The following is a 21,882-nucleotide window of genomic DNA, read 5'->3' on the forward strand; positions in this document are numbered from 1 at the left end:
CACGGTGATATTCCCTCCACGCTGTCCAGGGACATTCACGGTGGCCAATAATGGCACGGTGGCCAATAATGTTCCGTCCCCGTCCCCAGTAACAAAAACATTTGACATTTATTTCCAAAATGCAGTATTTTTTAACACTTGTGTTTTGTATGTAACACTTTCCATACCCAACAGGAGAAAACCAGGAAAAACATTCAGTAAGGTAAAGGGTTTTCTGTACAAAAATAAAAATGAAAGGGGCTCATTCTTTCAAAACTCTAAACACAAAAATACATAAACACATGCAAAATGTAAGAAAAAAGACATTAGGCTGCATCCTGCCTCCTATTTCGGTCTGGCCACAGCACAACTCATCTACATCACAAGCGATGTTCTCCTGGCTAAACAGCGGGGAAGAATCTTCTGGAGTGACGGATCCAGCCGCCAAAAGCGCCCACATCAACTGCACCACATGCATCATCCATTGTCCGGAGAAGAGGCATGCGTGGTCGGTCATACAGGTCGGTCATACACCTTCCATCGCATGCAGAAAAAAAGTATTCAATTGTGGGTGGTTGATAAACCAGATGTGGACCATTGCAGCCTGGTGGAAACTCACGTTGTCCCCAGATGACAACATATCTGGGCTGCTCTGGTCCACCCCTCTGCTCGGTTGGAATGAGGATGCCATGTTGTGTGTCCAGGAATGTGAAGAGAAGGGCGGTGTTGTAGGGACCAAGGTTGGCATGGTGATGGAGGACGCCTTACTGGTTAACGGCTGCTCACACTGTGATATTCCCTCCACGCTGTCCAGGGACATTCACGGTGGCCAATAATGTTCCGTCCCCTTCCCCTTCTTTTGGCTCGGTTGAAGCCGGCCTCATAAATGTAAATATAAACGTGCTGAATTGCAGCGGCATCCAGCTCCAAGACTCTCTGAAACAGACAGCAAGACAATATGTGACATAAACCTAGAGCAGTCAATATGGTGAGGCACTTTACACTGGATTACAGTACTGTACATACAGTGCTGATATGATAGTAAATACACAGTGTAGTACTTACTTGCACATATTCATAGCGCTGTTCTTTAACCCACTATGAGCTTTGCTCAAATGGCACCCTGTAGACCTGTTTCATCCGGATTCGGTTGCGCTGTAATACACGGTCCAATGTAGACAAGCCCACCTGGTGAATGTTATTGAATATTGTGTTGTCTGCATTTATGTGGTTCTGGATTTCTCGTAGTCTAATGGTGTTGTTTGCCACCACCATGTTCACAATAGTGGTCTCCTGTTCTGGTGTGAAACAACCAGTGTCTTCCACCATGGCCCGGCATGCATGCACACACATTTGTGTGCCTTTATTTATGTATATTTGAGTAGGTATACATTACTGTAGCAATATTTTACAACCGGCTACAGTGTAACACTGAAAAGGCAAAAGGCATAAACCTACTGATGGGATATTCATAGAGTGTTTTGTGTTGAGCACATCCGTGTGTTGTTGGTTAGTAGACAGAGATATTCATATGACGCGTGTGTCATTTTGATGCAAAAAAAATTACTTTTGGAAAGAGATAAAACCGTTTTGAATGCAGTGTTTGCTTTTGCTAGATATTTGTAGAGTTTTGCATTTGGTGTTTTTGTGTTTTGTGTTTCGAGTTTTGGGAAAATGGCCCAAAGATTGTAAACAGTTGTGGAAAACTAAGACTGTCACAACATCATTGAAGGCAATTGGCATGAAGTGGTTTACCCTTGTGAAACACAAAATTGGGTCATTGTTCCAAAACTGTTTTATGTTTGTGGGCCTTACAGCTGCCCTGTTTCTAAACCAGCAGACTGGAAAAATCACATTTCTACATCTTTTAAACTCATTTGTGAATTATTATGTAGGCTGATTCAAATTTCGCATTTGATTTAACAGAATGAGCAGCTGGAGGAGGGAGGGGAAAAGGTGCCAAGTGGAGATTTTTGATCCATTTCCACATGATTAAACTCCACACAGACGTGAAAACTTCACAAGTCTACACAATCAACTAAAACACGAGTCTAATTAAAGAAACAGGCAGAAAGGAGAAATAATGACAAGTTTGCATAGTATAACACGTAAGCAAGAAAAAAAAAACATTTACCAACAAAAATATTCATCTGTTGAAGGAGCTTACATTAACTCGTCATTAATTCTCTCTTTTTATTCACCATACCTTTCCTTAGTGATTTACTTTCCTTTGTTTTAGTCCTAATGGTCCTCTCTCCTTGACATGCCTTTTCATGTGAGCACTAAGCCGTTCATTTCCAGTGGAGAATGCGCTGCACAGCAGTGCCTAATTTATAGGTTTAGAAATGAGAAGATATGAAAACTTTAGAGGATGCAAAAGCCTCTTTGATTCATAAATATCTGTCCCCAGTCACACCATATGACAAGCTTCTTTGAACCTGTATGAATTTGTTATTATTAGAAGACAGAGTACTTCATCAGTCATCCATTTCATTTGCATCCTATTCATTTTCTCTCCAGGTGGGATCACTGCAGTCATCATGCAACACAGTACAGAATGGTCCCATGTGCTCATCAATAAGGTAAGATATTAACAGCAGTTTGACTTGAATTCAGTTAAACCTGCCAAAACAATGTTTGTGCACTGTCTTTATTTACAAACATATACTTCTTATTCGGAAATCTGGAAGCATCTACCAGTGTGGAGAGTATACCTGGTAATAATAGCGAGTCTTTACAGAACCCAAGACCATTCTACATTTTTATTTGACCATGGGAAAAAGAGCTACTGTGAAAATACCACAGTGCGGGTTTGATTGAATTGAGCCCTTTGAGTAACTTCAAAAAGGCTCTGAAACGGGACTGTGCAGATAAAGGTCAAACATTAACACTGAAACAGCCACTTTACAGTGATGGTTTTGAAACAACTACCTGGAGTAACTGAAAATACGTCTAAGCTCAGCCTGTGAATATCGCACATCCCTCTGACAAGCCTTCTAATCAAGGAACTAAAGCAAATGTGTTCCATTCAGGTGTGTAATGGCGGATTCATCATGTTAGGAGGAGAGTTGTGGAGGTGGGCTTGATAGGTGGTTCGAGGTACATCTCTCTTTTCTTGGCCTGTCATTACATCTGTCTGTTAGCCTTTACAGTTTTTTACAATCTCTTCTACACTGAATGTGGTACTTGAGGCACACTCAGTGAAACCATTAACTCATGTACCTAATCTTCAGACCAAGTCTGCAAAACTGCAAGGACATTATCTGCTTTACACTCAGTTTGCAAATTGTTAAAACACACTTTTTGCAAAACACTAAACATAGTTCTCTACATTAGACACATCACTCAAAAGTAACAGTACTCGTGTTCCATTTGGAAAACGCTGCCATTCAAAATGCCACACCTTTACCGATTACCTACACCCAGTGCTCACGTGTGAAAACACTTATAGCTCATTTATTCACTGAGAAATCAGATCTTGAGCACTGTAAATAAGCTTCAGGTTGGCTTTCTTGGTTTCTTTGATTCTCTTTCAAAAACAAGGACATTTCTAAGTGACCCCAAACTTAGTAGTGTACTTGTACGAGTGAGTGCTATGACAAACTGCCGTGGACTTCACTGCACACTGAACATGCAAAAGACACAAGATAGTAGTGTTCTACCTTTGTCACATCAGTTGATGGTTTGTGTATAGAGGTTATATGCAAAAACACAACTTTGAGAAGAGTTTAAATAGTTTTGAACGAAGTGTTTGGTTTTTCAAGAGATGTGTGACGTCTTGCATGTTGTGCGTGTGTTTTGGGGTTTTGTGTGTAGAGTCTAGAGAAAAGGAGCCATAGTTTCAGAAATCATTTGTAAGCAATCGTCAAAAACTAAGTTACGGTGACATCAACCACACACGGCACTATCGCCCCCACATCCGACATCATCCTCTGAGAGGAGCAAAAAACAAGGGGAGAGCAGCTCCCATCCTCGTGCCATAAATTGGTGGCCGTCGCTGCCATACAGTTCACCTTGGTGTTAATGAAAACGAATGGATCATTCCATCTTTCCCTTTCCAGGAATGCCACTGATTTACAGTACAGGTGGTGTGTCCACAGTCACACAAAACAAATGAATGGATGCTCTCTTTCTCACTCAGAAATGGTTGGTACACGTGAACATGCTCCATCCAGATAAGCTATATTGGGATGATCGTATGCAAATGTGTGAGCGAATAAGCCAACATGTTACATAAGCTAAGCAGATACATTGGAGCCATGCTGTTTACACCTTTGACATCACAGTCAGAGATGACTCCATCTTGTAAATAAAATACATCACCCTGTCCTAGTTGCACTGCTTGGCCTGTCCATCAAAAGCTGTCCATGACATAACAGGGAAGAGGGGCTTCCCCCCCATATGACTCCATTTCCATGGACAGCATGTTGAAGAAGACAGTGAATCGACAGCTATTTATCCTAATCTCCTTGACAGTGAGACTGATAGTAGAACAGATAGCAGGACATGTGTGATCCATCCATCTCTTTGAAGTCTGAACTCTTGACTGGGCTGTGGTTTGTGGACAGGAGACCTGAGGGCCATCCAGACTACACTGTCTTTAATGGTTTCCCTCTCTAACCTCCAATCCCATTGCAGTTCCATGTGGTTGGATGGATGACCAGACCAGTATGCGACACAGACACACACCGAAGTGTGCCCGATTGGCTTTGGTGATCTGAAGGAGCCCCATAAAGGTTCGAATTGACAGGTTTGCAACCAATGTTACAGTGGAGAGAACAAGTATTTGATACACTGCCAATTTTTCCTACTTACAAAGCATGTAGAGGTCTGTCATTTTTATCATAGGTACACTTCAACTGTGAGACGGAATCTAAAACAAATTGTATGATTTTAAGTAATTAATTTGCATTTTATTGCATGCCATAAGTATTTAATACATCAGAAAAGCAGAACTTAATATTTGGTACAGAAACCTTTGTTTGCAATTACAGAGATCATACATTTCCTGTAGTTCTTGACCAGGTTTGCACACACTGCAGCAGGGATTTTGGCCCACTCCTCCATACAGACCTTCTCCAGATCATTCAGGTTTCGGGGCTGTCGCTGGGCAATACGGACTTGCAGCTCCCTCCAAAGATTTTCTATTGAGTTCAGGTCTGGAGACTGGCTAGGCCACTCCAGGACCTTGAGATGCTTCTTACGGAGCCACTCCTTAGTTGCCCTGGCTGTGTGTTTCGGGTCGCTGTCATGCTGGAAGACCCAGCCACGAACCATCTTCAATGCTCTTACTGAGGGAAGGAGGTTGTTGGCCAAGATCTCGCGATACATGGCTCCATCCATCCTCCCCTCAATACGGTGCAGTCGTCCTGTCCCCTTTGCAGAAAAGTTTCCCCAAAGAATGATGTTTCCACCTCCATGCTTCACGGTTGGGATGGTGTTCTTGGGGTTGTACTCATCCTCCAAACACGGCGAGTGGAGTTTAGACCAAAAAGCTCTATTTTTGTCTCATCAGACCACATGACCTTCTCCCATTCCTCCTCTGGATCATCCAGATGGTCATTGGCAAACTTCAGACGGGCCTAGACATGCGCTGGCTTGAGCATGGGGACCTTGCGTGCGCTGCAGGATTTTAATCGATGACGGCGTAGTGTGTTACTAATGGTTCTCTTTGAGACTGTGGTCCCAGCTCTCTTCAGGTCATTGACCAGGTCCTGCCGTGTAGTTCTGGGCTGATCCCTCACCTTCCTCATGATCATTGATGCCCCACGAGGTGAGATCTTGCATGGAGCCCCAGACTGAGGGTTATTGACCGTCACCTTGAACTTCTTCCATTTTCTAATAATTGCGCCAACAGTTGTTGCCTTCTCACCAAGCTGCTTGCCTATTGTCCTGTAGCCCATCCCAGCCTTGTGCAGGTCTACAATTCTATCCCTGATGTCCTTACACAGCTCTCTGGTCTTGGCCATTGTGGAGAGGTTGGAGTCTGTTTGATTGAGTGTGTGGACAGGTGTCTTTTATACAGGTAACGAGTTCAAACAGGTGCAGTTAATACAGGTAATGAGTGGAGAACAGGGGGGCTTCTTAAAGAAAAACTAACAGGTCTGTGAGAGCCGAAATTCTTACTGGTTGGTAGGTGATCAAATACTTATGTCATGCAATAAAATACTAAATTAATTACTTAAAAATCATACAATGTGATTTTCTGGATTTTTGTTTTAGATTCCGTCTCCACAGAATGACAGACCTCTACATGCTTTGTAAGTAGGAAAACCTGCAAAATCGGCAGTGTATCAAATACTTGTTCTCCCCACTGTATATAAGGAGTCTGGTTTAGAGTCTGGTTGGGGATGCTTTACTCACAATTATGTAAAATATGTATGTGAAAAATGTAAATAAATACAACTAATTTGATTTATGTTGAAACAGACTAAAATAGATAGAGCTGTTGAATGTGATTATTTCCCTACATGTAGAGTAATGGTAAGAAATGCAGCACACCCTCAACAGACCTATAATTTATTCTAACTCGAGGAGCCATTTCTTGTTGGTGTTCTTTGAGTAATATCTCACAGCCGGCCATCACAAGTCAACAGGCAGGAAAGGATCTACTACCATGCCTTTACAAACCCATCCAAATCCAGATTTTGCATTTTGTGGACAACATAACACCAAATACCATGGGACAAAAATTGTCCAATTGCTCATGGTTGGATTTGCAAGCTGCAGTTAAAACAGTCTAATGTTACTATATAGAAAGAAAAAGGTTTTATTTCCAAAAGGTACGGTATTAGTGTTTCCTTTTCATTATTGCCTTTATGCTAACAGTGCCCCCTTTTTAATGCAATACTGAAGATTACATGTATATTTCATAATACGCTTACAACCCAATTAGTTATACTAGTTATGCAATAACTTTATTAAATATAAAGCGTGTGCGCACACACACTCAAGAGGGTTGCATTTCAGGGAGCTGTCCATCTGTGGTCACGCAGGTAAACCTCTAATCTTATTAGGCCCGTTGTAAATGTTTTACTGCCAAATCATAACACATCGACGAAGAATAATACAGCATATCATCTAATCTTTAGCCATGAGACCAGATTTATGGTTGGTTGGAAATAGCTGGTCATTGGTCTTGACTGCAGCTGTTACTCAGTTGTAATGTATAACCAATCTCATGCTTTTTATAGATCTTGTTGACGATCTGGTTTCTGCATTTGGCCTTGTCGTCTAATTATAAGTGGTTTTGCAGATCCGTTTGCCGGTTTATGGCAAGGATATGTTGCAATAATGAGATATGCCTTAATTCCTGGAAATGACCTGGAAATCCCCCTAGATTGGATAGAGAGTCAACCACCTGCAAGCCCATCCTGACAGTAGTGGTAGAGATTAACCCTGATGTGGCCAGGTCTGGAATTCCCACTCCTTTTATCCTCACCAAAATTACATATCTGCCTAGTTCACTCCCAGATGCTACAGTATGTGTTTTGGGACAGTATGTGTTGCTTTTTTTAAATATTTTTTTTTACCACATTTTTGGTTGTTGGGGGGTTTACAGGTACAATATCAATTTCAATTCATGTATTCGGTTTATATAACATGTACCCGTGAGCTGCCACGCAAAAGAAAAACAAAAGTAAGAAATACATAGAGAAATTATCATATTGATCAAACCGGATTTTGTAATAGTAAAATTGGTATATAAAGAAAAATAAACAAAAAGGAGGTGGGCCTACACCCCCAACTCCCCATCCCATTCCCCCCAACCCCACATATCTTAGTCCAACCGCCTGCATCTAAGCATTTAACTGCAGGGAACTACCACATCCTATGAAGGAATGTGCCTACCTGATTTAGGCGACACAGTGAACAGTTGGGAGTTGAGGCCAATTTCATTGTACAATTTTCCTTGGTGTTAAATACAGTCTGTGAACAAACTTAAAATGTATAGTTTAATGGCTTGCATTATGAGATGCAAAGTTCATATTTCTCCATATTATGTTCCAGTTAAAGGGTTGTTCAGATTCACTAAGGTCTGTGGACCATACTTTTTTAATGGCTAGCTCATAATATGAGCGTTCCAAAAGTTGTTTATATATTATAGAGATCAGTCCTTTCGGGAGCCCAGATAATTTTCTCGTTGTAGGGTTCAGTAGTTGGGTTTCCCAAGGGACTCCATAGGCCAGCATAGGTGACCTAAGTTGTAAATATAAGAAAAAAGGAGTTGCCTGGTAATGTGTCCTTCAAATCTTGGAATGTTCTTAAACCATTACTGTCCATGATATAGGCAAGGGTACGCCTTCCTCATTTGGACCATTGGGGGGGATGCAAAAGGCATTATTGTGAAGTAATGGAGTATGAGTCATTTTGATTTCCAGTTACATCATTTTTCAATTATGCGCAAAATAGAAATTGTGTGAACAATAATACAACCAAGGCGTAGTTTACATTGTTTAAGGCATATATCAGTGAAGACGACCTCTTCCAGGGCAATAGGATACACCATATTTCTCTGTATAGGCCAGGGGGCAGAAGAATCATGTCTAAACCAATTTAAGATGGGGCGAAATGCTAGTTCCTGGAAATACAATTGGTACGCATAGTCCTCCTACGTCTTTCCCTCTTAGTAAGTTTGTTAATGTATGCGGGATCGATTACCTTGCCATATACAAATGTAAACTACACTATTCATTTTATCCCAACAGCCAGAAGGGGGAGATATGGGAAGCATTGAACGACCGAAATTTAGCCGTTGCAATATATTCATTTTGACAAAAGATATTCTGCTGGTTAAAGCAACTGGGATGTTAGTCCATCTACTGAGGTCAAATTGAATTGATTTGAGCATTCTGTTAAAGTTTCTAGCAATGGAGCCTCGCAGTGCTTGAGGCGTCACTACAGACATGGATTCGATCCCAGGCTGTGTTGCAGGCGGTCGCAATTGGGATACCCATGAGGCAGCGCACAATTGTCCAGGTTTGGCCGGCCGGGATTTCCTTGTCCCATCGTGCTCTAGCAGCTCCTTGTGGCGGGCTGGGTGCATGCACACTGACTTCGGTCGCCAGTTGGATGGTGTTACCGCCGACACTTTGGTGCGGCTGGCTTCCGGGTTAAGCAAGCAGTGCGGCTTGGCAGGGTCGTGTTTCGGAGGACACATGACCCTCGACCTTTGCCTCTCCCGAGTCAGTACGGGTGTTGCAGAGATTGGACAAGACTGTATAATAGCAATTGGGTAAAAATAAATATTTACAGTGTCTTTGGAAAGTATTCAGACCGTTGACTTTTGTCATATTTTGTTAGGTTACAGCCTTATTAGAAAATGTATTAAATAGTTGTTTTTCCCTCATCAATCTACACACAATACCCTATAATGACAAAGCAAAAACAGGGTTTTAGAAATGTTTGCAAATGTATAAACTTTTTTTTTTAAATATTACATTTGCATAAGTATATTACATAATATTACATTTGCATCAGACTCTTTACTCGGTACTTTGTTGAAGCATCTTTGTCAGCAAATCCAGCATTGAGTCTTCTTGGGTATGACGCTACAAGCTTGGCACACCTGCATTTAGGGAGTTTCTTTCATTCCTCTATGCAGATCCTCTCAAGCTCTGTCAGGTTGGATGCGGAGCGTTGCCGCACAGCTATTTTCATGTCTCTCCAGAGATGTTCGATCGGGTTCAAGTCTGGGCTCTAACTGGGCCACTCAAGGACATTCAGAGACTTGTCCCGAGCCAGTCCTGTGTTGTCTTCGCTGTGTGCTTAGGGTCGTTGTCCTGTTGGAAGGTGAACCTTCGCCCCAGTCTGAGGTCCTAAGTGCTCTGGAGCAGGTTTTCATCAAGGATATCTCTGTAGTTTGCTTCTATATTATTATTTCTATAAACCTGTTTTCATATTGTCAATATTGTGTACAGATTGTTGAGGATGTGTATTTATTTAATCCATTTAGAATAAGGCTGTAACTTAAGAAAATGTGGAAAAAGTCAAGGGGCTGAATACTTTCTGAAGGCACTGTATATAACAAAATAATAGTCATTTTTTATGTAAAACGTTTCTTGCAATGGTTTTATCTAAGGAAGAAAATATATATACTCCTAAATATTTAATATGGGAAACAATTGGGATTCCATAAGTAGAGATGGAGTCCTCATTCAGGGTCTTGAGAGGCAGTGGAGCAGATTTGGTTAGGATTCATTTTATAACTTGAGACGAAGTTGAATTTATCTATGATCTTCAATGCGTTTGGGAGCGATTGAGATACATTGTCTAGATGTAGTCAAATATTGTCTGGGTATAATGAGATTAGGGAAATTGGTGTTATTTCGTTCGATTGACGAATTGCCTGGGCCAGGGGTTCCATTGATAATAAAAATAGCAAAGGAGAAAAATCGGCTCACCTTATCTACTGCTTCTTGTGATTCTGAACAGAGCAGATACTGCCTGTTATAACAATGTCTGAGGGATTTGGCATATACAGTCAAGTCCATAAATATTTGGACATTGACCAAGTTATTATTATTTTAGCTGTCTACCACAGCATATTGGAGTTGAAATTAAACAATGAATATGATTTGAGCGTATTTACATCCAAATCAGGTGAATGGTGTAGGAATTACAGCACTTTATATACGTCCCCCCCTTTTAAAGGGACCAAAAGTATTTGGACAATTGTCTGCTCAGCTGTTCCATGATCAGGTGTGTTTTATTCCCTCAGTAGTTAATTTACAAGTAAGCAGATAAATGGTCTAGAGTTGATTTCAAGTGTGGCATTTGCATTTGGAATCTGTTGCTGTTAACCCTCAATATGAAGTCCAAAGAGCTGTCACTGCCAGTGAAGCAGGCCATCATTAGGCTGACAAATTTGGCTGAAAATTAGGCTGAAAAACCCTTCAGAGAGATGGTAAAAACATTAGGTGTTGGCAAATCAACTTTTTGGTACATTATTAACAAGAAAGAACACACTGGTGAGCTCAGGAACACCAAACGGCCCTGAAGACCACGGAAAACAACTGTGGTGGATGACAGAGTAATTATTTCCCTGGTGAAGAAAACCCCTTTTCACAACAGTTGTCCAGATCAAGAACACCCTCCAGGAGGTAGGCGTAGCTATGTCAAAGTAAAGAGAAGACTTCACCAGAGTAAATACAGAGGGTTTACCACAAGATGTAAACAGGACGACCAAAAAAGCCTGTACAGTTCTGGAACAACATCCTATGGATAGATGAGACAAAGATCAACTTGTACCAGAATGATGGGAAGAGAAGAGTATGGAGAATGGAAGGAACTGCTCACCATCCAAAGCATACCACCTCATCTGTGAAGCTTGGTGTAGGTGGTGTTATGGCGTGGGCATGTATGGCTGGTTCCTTTGTATTTATTGATAATGTGACTGCTGACCAAAGGAGCAAGATGAATTCTGTGTTTAGGGCTATATTATCTGCTCAGATTCAGCCAAATGCTTCAAAACTCATTGGATGGTGCTCACAGAAATGTGGGCAATGACCTGAAGCATAGTGCGAAAGCAAACCAATATTTTTTATGGCAAAGAAGTGGAATGTTCTGCAATGGCCAAGTCCATCACCTGACATGAATCCAATTGAGCATGCATTTCACTTGCTGAAAGCAAATCTGGAAGCAAAATGCCCCAAGAACAAGCAGGAACTTAAGATAGCTGCAGTAAAGGTCTGGCAGAGCAGCACCAGGGAAGAAACCCAGCAGCTTGTGATGTCTATGGGTTCCAGACTTCAGGCAAAGAATTTGCAACCAAATATTAAAACTCACAATTTAATTTATGATTACGTTAGTTTGTCCAATTACTTTTGAGCCCCTAAAATTGGAGAGAAAATGATTGCAATTCCTACATGGTTCATACAATACTTTTGACAAAGATTTAAATTAACGTCTACACTTAAAGCACATCTTGATTGTTTCCTTTCAAATCCATTGTGGTGGCGTACAGAGGCAAAATTATGCAAATTGTGTTACTGTCTAAATACTTGGACCTGACTGTAGTATTATAATCATATAAATAACATTGGAGCCACTAACATTGGAGCCACAGTGTGATTCTAGTCTATCAAAAACTTTTTCTGCATCGAGAGATAAAACAGCCCAAGGAGCTGTTGTTTCTGATGAAGCATGTAAGATATGTAATAGTCAATGGTTATCTGAGGATAAAAGTTTTTGAGCAAAGCCTATTTAATCCGTGTGGAACAATTTGAGTAACTAAGTCTCGAGACGTGACAACATTTTGTAAAAGAGATGAATATCTGTGTTTATCACAAAAGTGAGAACACTGGGTGGCATCTTTAACTTTTTTTAATGAAAGCGGAATTAGTGCTGTATTCACATCTCTCAAAAATGAACCTACGGGGGCCTCGCGTGTGACACAGTGGTCTAAGACACTGCATCGCAATGCTAGTTCTGCCACTAGAGATCCAGGATCGAGTCCAGGCTCTGTCGCAGGCGACCGGGAGACCCATGGGGCAGCGTACAATTGGCCCAGCTTCGTCTGGGTTAGGTGAGAGTTTGGTCTGTCCTCCGACACATTGGTGCGGCTGACTTCCGTGTGAAGAAGCAGTGTAACTTGGCTGGGTCGTGTTTCGGAGGATGCACGGTTCTTGACTATCATCTCTCCCGAGTCCATATGAGAGTTGCAGCAATGGGACAAGACTAACTACCAATTGGATACCACAAAAAAAGGGTAAAAAAAACAGCTGTGTTAATCATTCTGAGCAATAGTGGACTGGTTGAGAGAAGAGGAGTTCTTAATTCTTTGTCTGGCTTGGTGTGGATTAACAATCATAGGTGTATAGTTCTTTATAGTAGCGGGAGAATCTTTGATTGATTAATTTGCGTTCTGATAGTAGTTTCTGCACAGCTTGTTGGCCAGTTAAAGATTGGTACGATTTCCATGGAAGTAATGGTTGAGTCTATAACTCGATGGATGGCAAATTTTGCTCTCCGTCTTACCAACGTTCTCTCTTGACTTTGGAAAGAGCAATAGCTACCTGATCTGAAAAAAAGTGTTGAACGCTCTAACGCAGTTAAGAACATTTCCAATTTGGATATCTTCTTTAACATATTCAACTCAGATTCAAATGTATTTGCATAATGTTTTTCATGTGCGTCAGTCTAACTAACATACTAATTTTGAGTATCTCATGCATCATTATGATTATACCTTTAGTTGTATTTGGGGCTGATGGAAAAGCAGACAGTTTGTACAAAATGGTTCTTCATTCTACGTGCGTCCTTACGGAGCAAGTGTGTTTCTTGGAGCATTGTTATGTCAATATGGTTTCTTGCTAGAATATCAAGACAGCTGGAACACTTGATAGGATGATTTAGGCCTTTCAAATTCCAAGAGAGAATGTTATATCAATGATATCATTGTTATCTTTAGCCCATGGATGTGTAACTAAAAGCAGGACCTTTTAAGCAGTATATGTTTTTGGTCTTTAAGGCATTGAAACATGTAAATAAAGTTAAACATAAAACAAGTAACCATTTTCAGACCATTACAGTTTAGTTAGTAGATGTGATGTGTTAGCGTGAATAATGAAGAAAAATATCAAATATAATCTTAAAAAGTAGGCTAAATATAACAGATATGCAAGCCTGACCACCATATTTGAAGAAATGTCAAATAGAAAGGTTGTAGGAGCAATAGTTATTGATCCATTATCCACATTATTATTAGTAAAATGGCTTAAATTACCTTAAACATAACCTGACCCTCAATATGTATTAAGCATTTAAGTGCTCTATACAATGTACAAAATGAAATAGGGTATGTGGATTAAACGCAGTCTATAATCTACATCTCACAATACTTAATCGTGGCCTGTAGGCCGAGTCCTCCCTGGGAAATACATTTTGTCGCCTAAACGGAGGCGGACAGACATCAACATGAACTGAATTGAGTGGACTGGCCATCTCGGACTGGCCATCTATCCAACACAGAATGAATACAAATATTAGGGGAATAACTTCCAATTTAAATGTACATATTTAGCCCTTAAGGATGCAATGTGCTGTAGCCCCACAAGGAAGCAGCCCCAATCTGTATACACTTATACGGACTTATTGTCCGTTGTTCATTAATTGGTATGGTGTCTGTCATCATTGGGTAAATGTCTTGGGCCATAAATAATGTAATAATAGCCAAGTCCAATGTGCAGTAATAATAATAACAGCAACAATAATAGTGTTCCTTTTACCCAATTGAGGGGGTGTCCTTATCATTGTCATATGCTGAGTTCACCATCATAACCATAGGCTAGGCTGTATGATTGTGTGTGGAAGCCTACCTGAATACTGAGCCAGTGTTGCCTGACACCAATACTGAGGGTGACAATTACAGCAAAGTGGCCACTGAAAATGATAGTTTTGCACGAAAGTCCAAAATGGACTTGAACTTTTGTACACATCTAACATTTTCCCATGCCTGTTTAACAGATCAATCCCAAAATGGATTCAGCTTGGTTGAGTAGGGTAAGTGGGTTCCCTAATGAGCAGGAGGAGTGAGTGTGAAGGTGTAGTCTAGCTGAGCTCCAGTGATTACTGGTTGGATTGGGAGGCCCAGTGCCTTGTGGGAGAAGAGTAATCAAAGCGGGTCATGAGGGAGCAATGAGTATCGTCTGGCAATCAGGCCACAACAGAGGTCGCATTCATCACTTCCATATTATGCCCTTTTCAAGTACAACCCCCCAAGACATCCTACACCACCACGACCATGACCACCATGGAGTGCCTAGAAATCCCCATACCGTGTAGTTGGTAGAGGGAGGGACGTAGCCCAGACTCTAGATGGAGCAGGGTAGTTATCGACTCTAACAGAAAGAAAAATAATTTACCTTGGACCGCTTTCCAATAGAAACCAGGCCTGTTTATGTGTAGTGAAAATATTTTGTGTTTTTGCAGTGCATGCTTTCTCCTTTCCTCTCCGAATGACTCTGGCATGCTGCCCTAATGGGGGTTGATAACAGGCATAACTCAGGGACCTTATCGATTGAGTCTCTTCCTGTCCTTAAGGATGTCACCATGCTGGACCCTCTTTCCCTTCACCCAGTGACCATGACTTCTGACCCTTAACAATGTCAGCTTGACCCAGGGGGCTGGACAGTAGCCAGGCTAGTCATCTTTGTCTCCACTGCCCCTGGGAATGAGCTGCTCCAAATGGGACAGAGATACTCAGAGTGTGCTGGACAGACATTTACGTGAATTAACTTAGACTCTCTGTCAACCTACTCTGAAGCAACAGTAGTCTACCATTTCATTCTTGGATCATACCCTAATATTCAGATATGCAGCGTAGAAAACAGCTGAGGGCATCTGTCACAACAAATATATGTGTCGCACTGCATCCAAGGCAAGCTGGGGGATATTAACTCATAGGCACTTACAAGACATACTGGAGAAGTTGACTTTGGCCTTGCCTTTAGAAACAAATCGTGTGAATGGTAAACACCAATGCCAATAATGACCTGGCATATTTCAATCTTCTCGCTCACGTGAATCCTTGCTGCATGGAATGTACGTGATAGGCATCTCTCATGCTAACTCCCAAAGAAACACCCCATACAGCTAATACATACGCTATACATTCCTATGGAGGCCAAGATCCCAACAGGTCTCAACAGTTATAGTATAGTAAAGAAGGGTGGCTAGTCAAAGCTGGGAAAATCCACAGTTGACTGTCACACACTACCTACTTACAGTATAGTGCAAGAGTCTGAATTCCTATAGCTCTGACCTAGTTTGTACTGTAATTCAGTAGCTGTGGCAGTGCTAAAATCAGGAGGAGATTATTACATTTTAGTGCAGTTTTAGTGCAGTACACTGAAATCCTATTATGTGTAATCCATAGTAGTACTGTAGATATTATGAAAGGTAAACCCGTAAACCCTATTGAAATCTTAAGAACTGATTGGGGATTTTTTCTTCCAGTGGGAAACCTAGATTTCATGAGAAGATGACGCAACATATTGGAGGCCCCTTATAGTGGTCATACACAATCACAGGTATTACCTATGAATATGTGTTACAAACAACCCCAATCTCAAAGCAGAGATGGGTTCTCTATTATAGAGAACCCAACTGGTGGCCCGCTGGTCTCAATCTTGTTGATGATCCCTGCTCTATGAATACTGTACTCTCTTAACCCATCCTCCAGACATTTAGCTAGTCTCTTCATGATCTGTTCTCCATCTCAGAAGCTCCTCTCGATGTACAGTATTTATGCCTTGGGGAGGGCTGCTAATGCTGAGCCTACTGATGATTGTACGCGAGGGACACTGCTACAGAATCTACAGAAGCTGAGTGGGTGGCAGGTAGCCTATCTGTTAGAGCGTTGGGCCAGTAACCGAAGGACGCTGGTTTAAATACCTGAGGTGACTATGCAAAAATTTGCTGATGTGCCCTTAACCTAATTTGCTCCAGGGGCACTGTACTGCTACGGCTGACCCTGTAAAATAACACATTTCACTGCAGCTATCTGATATACACTTTAAAAATATAAAACCATTTGGTGTTCAGGAGGCTACTGGGAAGAGGGAAGACCTGATGAAGACACCACAAGGAAGATACTGTATCTGTCACTTTGGGTTTGAATTAACGCAAACATGGAAACAATCCCTGAATTCTCCAGATGACTCGATTGTAGTCCTTTATTGCGAGGTTATCCTAAGGAATTTCTATTTGATAAAATGAACTTGAACTTTCTAGAAAAGTGGAAGGCTCACTGTCTAGAGAACGTATGCTTTCCGTGAAGCCTAGTTTTTACTGGACCAGTGTCAGCTCGCAGCTACTATAGACTGATTAAGAATGTCATAGGATGTAAGAGAAGGAGGGCAGTACATCATCTGAGGTTTTAGTTCTTACACTGGGCTACTGTCTTCACAGGCACACATTTATAAACCATTACATTGGATGAATGTGGTTCCTATCTTTTAATGAACAAAAAAAAATGCATATGAAAGAACTGCTTTTATGTATGGCCTTTAAGTAGGTCTCAGAGGACATTGTAGGAGATTTACTTACCCTAAATACAAGTACAGTAATTATAAAAAACGAATACAAAAATATCAGCAGCACACTATTATTTTAGACTGTGGACTGGTAGAGTGGCCATATATTGCTGACTTACCCTCAGTGTTTCGAGACTGTTCGTTTGGACCCTGGTAGTTGAAGAGGACCTGGGACTGTCTCCTGGCTGCCTGGTCTCCTTCCTCCCTCATGACAGGAGCCGGGCTGGTCGGGCTGAACTTCACTGCGAGAAAGTCCTGGTCAAGTTTACTCTGGGGCTTTGTGGGCTCCTCACGCTGTTCCTCAAGATGCTCCTCAAGGTGCTTCTCATGGTGCCACCCGTAGCTTTGGGATGAACGACTGCCATCATGGTGGTTACTGTTTTGGTTGTCTCTGTGTTTGTGGCGGCCAGTGTGTCTCACTCCCTTGTCACTATTGACAGTTTGTGTGATGTCCTTCGAAGTGTCACTCTTCATCACTAAGTCACCATCTCTGTGATGTCTGCTGTCCTGGTCAACAACTTCCTGTTGATGCCTGTGGCTCTCTGAGGTAACTTCCTGTTTAGTTGTTGTTGTTGAGGTTGTTGACTCCCCCTGGGCCTTTGAGGTGGTCTGGTCCATGTGATGTGGATCCGCGGTAACAGTCACCTCCTCTCTTGTCTCCTGATCATATGTTCCCAGTCTCTCTCTCAGCTCCTGCTTCAGGTCATTAAAGATCTCATAAGTAGGAAAGCTTGTCTCAGCATAGGATGGTGACACTGTGGTCGATTCTGTTGGCTGGACCAGGTCTTGTGGTATAGTAGATGAGGAGTCAGGCAGTGTGTAGTCATAATCATTATCTTCATCCAGGACAGGTGGGTCCTCTTTGTAAAGAGGTAGGGTGTTACCGGGGGCGAGTGGGTCTAATGGGCTTGTCTGTTCATTGTCATGCGGTTTGCTGAGGTCTCTCAGAGAGATGTTTTTTTGTCTGGTTGTTGCTAACATGGGCTTCTTAATGTGACGAGGGTCGCAGTCAGGGATAGGAGAACACATCAGGCTCCCGCCATCGTTAGGACAGTGACACACCTGACACGGGTCCATCTGGAAGGAGTGACCCGCTTCATACTTCAGGTTGCCTCGGACACAACCGATGCTCTCACACTGCGGACACCCATCTGCAGGTTCCACGACAGTGATGCAGTTGGGAGGGATCTGGGGACATGGGATGAAATGGCACCCGATCCTCCCGCCTCCCTGTGGACAAGAACATTCTGTGCTTCCGAAATCCACAAAGTAAGATTCTCCCTCTGGAACTTTCCCATTCCGGAAGCCTGCGTGGATGCAGTCATAGTACTGATAACCTTCACATGAGCATCCTATTTTAACACAGGTGGCACAGCAAGCGTCCTTCTCCAAAACCTCCTCAATACAGTTGTCCAACACTGGACAATCCACGCCTGTACAGTCCCTTTGGCTTAGACAGGTGCCCAGGCACAACAGGAGCACACATTGAAACAGCATCAGTTTTTCTTGGTTCATTTTTCATAAAAGTCCCAGAGCCCAAGAACAATTGTTGAAAATGGAATTTGATGATAACTATTGTCCACAGTGTTCTGCAGTCGACCTGGAGTGAGAATGATGTTGAAGGTTTGATTTCAAATGGCCTCCTTTAACCTGTGAGAATGAAAGAGAAATAACATGACATTACTGTTATGTCAACTTACTGTAGTGACAGAACCACAAGATCATCACCAAGTTCATCACCAAGGCATCACCAAGTTGTTTGTCATTGAACTGGGTCCCAACAGTCTCCACTGTTTAAACTAGCTATCATTACTGTCATTAGGCCTATAATAAAATTGACCATTGGGCTAATGTATGTTTTTCCATGCCCATTCTCTGGTCACAGGACAGCTCGGGATGCATACTGTGGTTTGCATTACATTGGTATGGAAATGTGGCTACAGGTAACGCCGGATAGGGATAGGGGGAAATATGGACAACCCTAGACAAACCGTCCAAAGTTAGAAAAGAAAAGGCACTGTACCTGACAGCTCCTACACACAGAATAACACAGATAAGAGAGGACGAAGCTCATGCACTACAGTAGGCTTAATGTGGTTGCTAGTGTCAGATATTTTCCAAATCGGCAATTCAAAATGTGTCCTTTCTAAGAAGTACGTTCTGTAACTTTTAATAAGATGCTTACACTACTGTACGGAGACTGAACAATCTTTGCAGTGATCCATATCCAGCCAATTCTAAACTCGTGTGTGTGATCCAAGTCAGTGATGGGACTACAAATCAGAGAATATATTGAAAACCAGGTGTTTTCTATTTCACTTTTCCTGTTTTTCCCCCCAACTGTTTGTGTGCTTGATCCAGTCCTAAGAAACACTGTAACGTTTCAATCAAAGAAATCTGTTGGTACGATTCTACAAGTTATTTTCAAAATGCATTCCAGTTCTAAGTGAAACATGATGTGTATAAAACAAATATTAGATCCATTCCTAACATTTGACTAATCTTTAACACCGAGCTTAACCCAGTTGAGGAATATGAACAGTGTTAGACTCAAAAGACACACACATAGCACAACAGCCCAGACTCATTGCCCCCATAATGCCTAGAAACAGCTTGCTGGTGCATGGATTCCAACATATGGTGGAGCAGTTTGGGAGGGCAAAAGTCACCCAGTGTTGACATGGTATATTTTCCTCAATAGACACCCTTCACGCTCATGTGTACGTTGGTTGTATGGAGAAGCCTGCACTGACACGTCTTTAAACTCCCAGCAGCAACTCATAACTCTACATACAGTCCCTCTGTTTTCTATTATCAACATATTCAAAATGCTATAATCCTGCCATATGATGTCCTGGTTCCATGACTATATTTTAATGAGAATGTTGAGTTTATTAACCTGCATATATAGAGTTATGGTGTGCTGCTCTGTGTTGAGGAATCCTATTATCTTGGCGCAAATTTGCCCTTCAGTGCTGATTATGTAGGGGACCATGCACTTCCTTTCAGTGAGGATTCTATCACCAGCACAACCCCTCTGTGTCAAAGTCAACCAATCACAGGTTATGGCAGTCACAGCCAACTGCAGAGGTTTTCTAAATGAAATATTACAATCCCCCTTCCAAATTCAACGTTTCTTCAAATGATACGTTTTTGAGAGCCATTTTACTTCCAGTTGGATGTCTAACATTGGTTCTGGCTACTTCTCGCACATCTGGGGCTACGTCTCTCTCACTTCATCATACCCAGACCACAGACTGAGAAGGACTGCAAGCACAGACGAATGCACCACTTAGACAGTCAATGATGGCTTTGTATGCAGCGGGTAAGGAATCATTTTAACAGGTCTCACAGTCTTGACTGGCATGTGCCCCACTGGTTTGGTGTTTTAATGATGTTGAATTCAGCACATGGCATGCAACGACATGGCATGATGTACTGCATCAAAGGCTGAGGCTCAGAGTTCCTATGTCTGCCACAGCTGACAGTGAGATTCAAAAAAGAAAAAGAAAGTTGGGACTGGGCAAATCAAACTAATTGTATAAACATGTGTCACCCACTCACAACCACTATCAGAATCTGTGATAAGAAGATAAAGTGAATGGAAGACACATCTAGCCGCTGTATCTTTGCTGACCTATGTAAGATTAGTTTATTTAAATGAAACAAATATAGTTTCTTTTTCTATCAGCTAAAAAAAATTCCAAAGTTTTCCAGACAATGTTTGTGTACATGGTTTGCTCATGTACCTCTCCTAGTACCAAGGAGTTTGAGCCAGGATACAGAAAACATTGTTGTCATGTGATTTAACAGGAAAAGTTCTCAACAGTAATGTTTGTCTTTGCGTTTTTAAATACTATATTTTCTGACTGGTGTAAAGATTTAAAGATATCATACAAGATAATGTCAGTCTATCTGCTAGGCTGCGAGTAATGACTTGAATGTAATAAAGTCAGTAGCCTGAGGTTTGATAAGGTGCACAAACTCACATCACTTAACAAATATTACTGTTTACGTTTTGTCATTACATACAAATGGACATAAGCAATAGACTTCAGGGCTGAAAATACTCCATAATTTGATATTGGAAACCGGACTTAAACACATTTTTCTCTCTGTGTTTTAACAATAAACATTAAGTGTGAAAGGGAAATAGGCATAATTTAATAGAGGATAAATAAAATCCTGAAATGTTCTTAGTTATGTGGTGAATTAAAATGTCAATATAACCTGCCATGCACATAACTGATGGGTAGAAATGTTGGAAAGGAAAACCATAATTTTTTACATGTTACATGCAGTCTCTTATAAGGTTAGCACATAAACACATTCTCACAAACAAGCGTGCAAAGGGAGTGAGGCAGTGATTGAAAAGTTTTTCTTTACCTTACGTCTCAGTTCTGTCAGTGTGCGACCGGTATCTTGTATGCTGGCCCAAAGTTAGCTGAGCGCATTCTGAAGAGAAGGGGGATGTGCAAGCGCTCTCTGAAAACTGAGAGAGGATAGGGGCGGAACAAAAACTTTCTTTGCCCTCCGAATACTTCAGCAAATTACTTATGAGGTCAGGACTACTTTTGAGCCTCTATTTCATTAAGCTGCTGATTCACGTTTGAACGAATTCCAAATCGCTTCAATCTGTGTATCTAGCTGTTGTTTTACTTTATTGAAATAGGCTGCTTGCTGTCACATTCCAATATTAGTCTTTGCACTTGGGTTTATTTGACGAATGCAGTCATTTTTCCCATTTACATTGTCATTATTGTGACGTTGTATATTGTAATTCCAGATGATACACCCAAAAGTAGGTTGTGCTGGTGAATAACTAACTATTATACCCATGTTATGCCCATCTAATGTCCATAACTTA

At 41.5% G+C, this 21,882-nt stretch overlaps 1 protein-coding gene across 2 annotated transcripts in view; it reads right to left on the reverse strand.

Moving 5' to 3' along the window:
- The window catches only part of LOC109907759 (fibulin-2), a 46,505-nt gene extending 24,991 nt beyond the window's left edge, over window positions 1–21,514 (reverse strand). For both annotated transcript variants that reach the window (XM_020505941.2, XM_020505942.2), the window contains exons 1-2: window positions 21,402–21,514; window positions 17,135–18,665 (exon numbers count right to left, since the gene is read on the reverse strand). In XM_020505941.2, the coding sequence (XP_020361530.1) occupies window positions 17,135–18,530 (1,396 nt within the window). In that variant the 5' untranslated portion in view covers window positions 18,531–18,665; window positions 21,402–21,514. The remainder of the gene's footprint in view (window positions 1–17,134; window positions 18,666–21,401) is intronic.
- Window positions 21,515–21,882: the final 368 nt, after the last annotated feature.

This window comes from Oncorhynchus kisutch, linkage group LG17 (assembly GCF_002021735.2).
Source record: "Oncorhynchus kisutch isolate 150728-3 linkage group LG17, Okis_V2, whole genome shotgun sequence".
In the NCBI taxonomy this organism is placed as follows: domain Eukaryota; kingdom Metazoa; phylum Chordata; class Actinopteri; order Salmoniformes; family Salmonidae; genus Oncorhynchus; species Oncorhynchus kisutch.